This window comes from Dipodomys ordii, unplaced genomic scaffold (genome assembly GCF_000151885.1).
Source record: "Dipodomys ordii isolate 6190 unplaced genomic scaffold, Dord_2.0 Scaffold20, whole genome shotgun sequence".
Lineage (NCBI taxonomy): Eukaryota > Metazoa > Chordata > Mammalia > Rodentia > Heteromyidae > Dipodomys > Dipodomys ordii.
In genome coordinates, this window is record NW_012267236.1 from 13790040 (window position 1) to 13793707 (window position 3668).

Here is a 3668-nt window from a genome sequence, read left to right on the forward strand (position 1 = left end):
CTTACCCAGCATTGTCTAATCCCAAAATTTGAAGGAAATCCATACAAGTGATTACAAAATAATAAACTGTTAGTCTAAATTTAAGATGTACAAATGACAAGCAAAGTCCTAGAATAGACTTAAGACACAGTTCAAGGCATGGGGAGAATATCAAAATCTTTGAACTCACCTAATTGGACTAATTGACACAATTATGTCAAAGATGGGTTTTGTGTGTGTATGTTTGTTTTGCTGAGAGTTTAAGGAACCCTCTTATCTTCCTCTGGGAATGTGAAAGGAACAATCTGGTCATCCTGGGTCCCCCAAGCCTCACTCTCCAAAGGGATGTCAACCCTCATTTCTTATACTCACTACTGGAGAAATGGAGCTATGTACTGTTAAGGAAAAAAAAATCTTACTGAGTAGAAGTTTTCCCTTGTTCTAAATTCACAAAGAGTGTTTTATACACTATTAAACCACAGGAGCCATTTATAAATGTCATCATCATAGTTTTTAATATTTTACATAAAAAACTGTATACACAGCTTATAGAACTTTTATGTAAACATCATAAGCTCACCACTTTGTCATTTGTCAGTTTATTTAAAAAATAAAAAACAAGACAACAATTTTAGTAGAAGTACCACTGGGAAGGGAAGGGGAAAAGGAAATGGGGGAGGGGGTCTGTTCTCTGTACAGAAATGCACAGAAAAATTCACATCGCTGTAGACATTGCCTTGTGAAAAAGAAAAGTTTTAAATAGGCCCCAATATGTGTTACCTTCCTTTATCAAAATACTGTGCATACTCTGCACAGATAAAAATCACAAAACAGTGTTACCACTTTTTTCAAGAAAACAAAGCAAAAATTAGTAGGGTTTTCCTTCCCCCTCTCCTAATTTTAAAAGTCATCATCATAAAAAAAAAAAAAGTCCGATGAGGTTACAGCATACAAGTGTGGTCTGAATGCTACTGTCTTATGCAAATGACAAGTGCATTAAGTCTCAAACAATGAAACAATTGTGCAAAGAATTCTTTCAACAACAACAAAAAAAGTTTTAGCCTTAAATAAATCAAAGAACATCAGTTTCTTAGACTGAACAATTTTTCACTTTGTAGGACAGGCACAAAGTTCGCTTATGGCAAAAACAACCCCACAGCACACCCTCCCTCCGCCCGCCGCTGGCTGGTGGAGGGGTTCGCTGGGGGCTGGCCCTCAGGAGGCGCCGTGTGGAGAGGCTGCTTCCTCTCAGCCCCCAGTCAGTTGCAAATATCACCAGTGGTCAGAAAGATGGTCAAGTCCAATTCATGCTTGGGATGGGCACCAATCCAGCCTGGAACGCCCTAGCCGCTTGGCTCACCACACCATTAAATAACACCATCTTACCTCCGAAAATAAAATTATATCTATATTTATGTAACACCCCTCCCCACCCCCGTCCTCCCCAGCCCTCCCCTCCCGCAGTTCCCAGGGTCTATGTTACAGACAAGGAACAGATCGCACTGGCTGGTAATGGGGTGGACATCTGATGGGGCGCGGCCGCGCTCTGGAGCCCAACGTGCCCCCTGGGAACCAGAGGCCGGGGTGGGGGTGAAGATGGGGCGGGGGAGTCCAACCTACACGCAGTCACACATTCTGAGGCCTGGCTCTTCAGACAAGGATGCTCAGGGACCCTCTTGGCACTCGGGGGAGGTGAGGAGGGTTGGGGTGGAGGGCCGCCCAGGCCTGTGCGGCTCCGCTCCGTCGCATACAGACAGACGCTGGACAGGGGGCGCCCGATGCCCAGGCCAGTTCTTGGCGTGACAAACCAGAGCCGCCAGCAGATGCCAGGCAGTCCGTGGAGGGTCCATGGGAGGAAAGGGGGCCCGTGGATCTCCTCCTCCCCCCCTCCTCGGCCGGCTCGTGGCGGGCGGGGGGGGGGCGGGACGGGGAGGGGGAGCCGCGCTGGCAGGGGCGGAGGGGCAGGCGAGACCCTCATAGCACCTTGCAACAGTTGATGCAGCCGTTCTGGGAGCCGTAGCGCTTCTGCAGCGCGGCGCGCGTGGCCGTCTCGAACACCTCGCGCACGCCCTCCTTGGTCTTGGCGGAGCACTCGAGGTAGTCGTAGGCTTGGATGCGCACGGCCATGGCGCGGCCGTCGTCCGTGCGCACGGGCTCCTGCTTCATGCGGGCCAGCTCGGTGCGGACGTGCTCGTCGCTGCGCAGGTCTTTCTTGTTGGCCACGAGGATGATGGGCACGTTGGGGCAGAAGTGCTTCACCTCCGGCACCCACTTCTCGGGGATGTTCTCCAGCGAGTCCGGGCTGTCCACCGAGAAGCACATGAGGATGACATCGGTGTCCGGGTAGGAGAGCGGCCGCAGGCGATCGTAGTCCTCCTGGCCAGCCGTGTCCCACAGCGCCAGCTCCACCTGCTTGCCATCCACCTCGATGTCGGCCACGTAGTTCTCGAAGACCGTGGGCACGTACACTTCGGGGAACTCGTCCTTACTGAACACGATCAGCAGGCACGTCTTGCCACACGCGCCATCGCCCACCACCACCAGCTTCTTGCGGATGGCCGCCATGAGCGGGCCGGGCCCGGGCAGCAGGAGGGGGCCCGCAAACGCCTCGCCGCCGTCCCGATCGCCGCTCACCGCTCACCTGGGGCTCCGCCGCCGGGGACGGGGGCCGCTAGCTGCACCCGGGCTCCGCGGCGACGCGTCCTCTCGGTGCGCTCCGGCTGCCGCGGCGGGGGCGGCGGGGGCGCGGGGGCATAGGGGGCGCCCAGCGTCTCGCCGCGCTGCTCCCGGGGCGGTGGCTGCTCCTCGGATCCCGGCCCTGGGGTCGGCGGCTTTGTGCGCAACGGCGCGGGCGCGGACACGGCCTCTCCTCCCTTCCTCCCTCCTCCCTCCCGGGTCTCTCAGAGACCTCGCCTACAGGACTGCTGACGTCTACGGTCCAACTGCGGTGGCAGATGCGGGCTGCGGCCCTAGCGCCTGCTATTTAAAGAGTCCGGCCACTTTCTTAATATAGCCGTCCAATGGGAAGCGAGCCGGCTGAGCTCATCGCTGCGGATCTTGGCTCTGATTGGCCGTCTGCTACAACCAAAGCCGGGGCGGAGCAGGCTTGATTGACGGCCCAGGCCGCGGGGCTGGGAGAGGCGGCTACTGGGGAGTCTGCGCAGCCGGGGGGTCCCCGCCGGGCTCTTTCTCCTCCCGGGTCCCGGCCTCTGCTACCGTTTCTGCCGAGTGTGGGGCTCCGCAGCTGGTTGTTCGGGGTCCTCCCGGCCGGGGCTAGCAGTGCCCAAGCAGGACGCACTTGGTGCGGCGTTGGCCAGTCCCTCCTTTTCAGAATTGCGCGGTTTCCTAGCGAACTCCCGAGGAGCAGGGGTGGGGGAGGGGGAGGGGGCCAAGCCTGTGGGGGAGGGGCGGCTCCTGGAACACGGTTTTGTTTTTAAGTCAATAGCCATACAAATACACACTTGCGTCTCCAAGCAAAAAGGTTTGCCATTTATTTATTTTTCTTTTAGGAGACCACCTGTGATCCAGACCCCCCCCCCAACCCTACTATACTTGCCCTGGGATATACAACCTAGGAAGACTGCAAATTGTGTGGTCCTGAGTGGAGCGTCCTAACCTGTCTTTACTTCTCTAGGTGAAGTTGAGGGGTAGGAACACTACAGGGTGCTGCCTCAGGACCGTGGAAACCG

At 55.7% G+C, this 3668-nt stretch overlaps 1 protein-coding gene across 1 annotated transcript; it reads right to left on the minus strand.

Moving 5' to 3' along the window:
• Positions 1 to 471: 471 nt before the first annotated feature.
• Positions 472 to 2930, minus strand: Rhob (ras homolog family member B). The gene has a single exon (XM_013013725.1). The coding sequence runs from the start codon at positions 2542 to 2544 to the stop codon at positions 1954 to 1956; it is 591 nt and encodes a 196-aa protein (XP_012869179.1). The 5' UTR covers positions 2545 to 2930; the 3' UTR covers positions 472 to 1953.
• Positions 2931 to 3668: the final 738 nt, after the last annotated feature.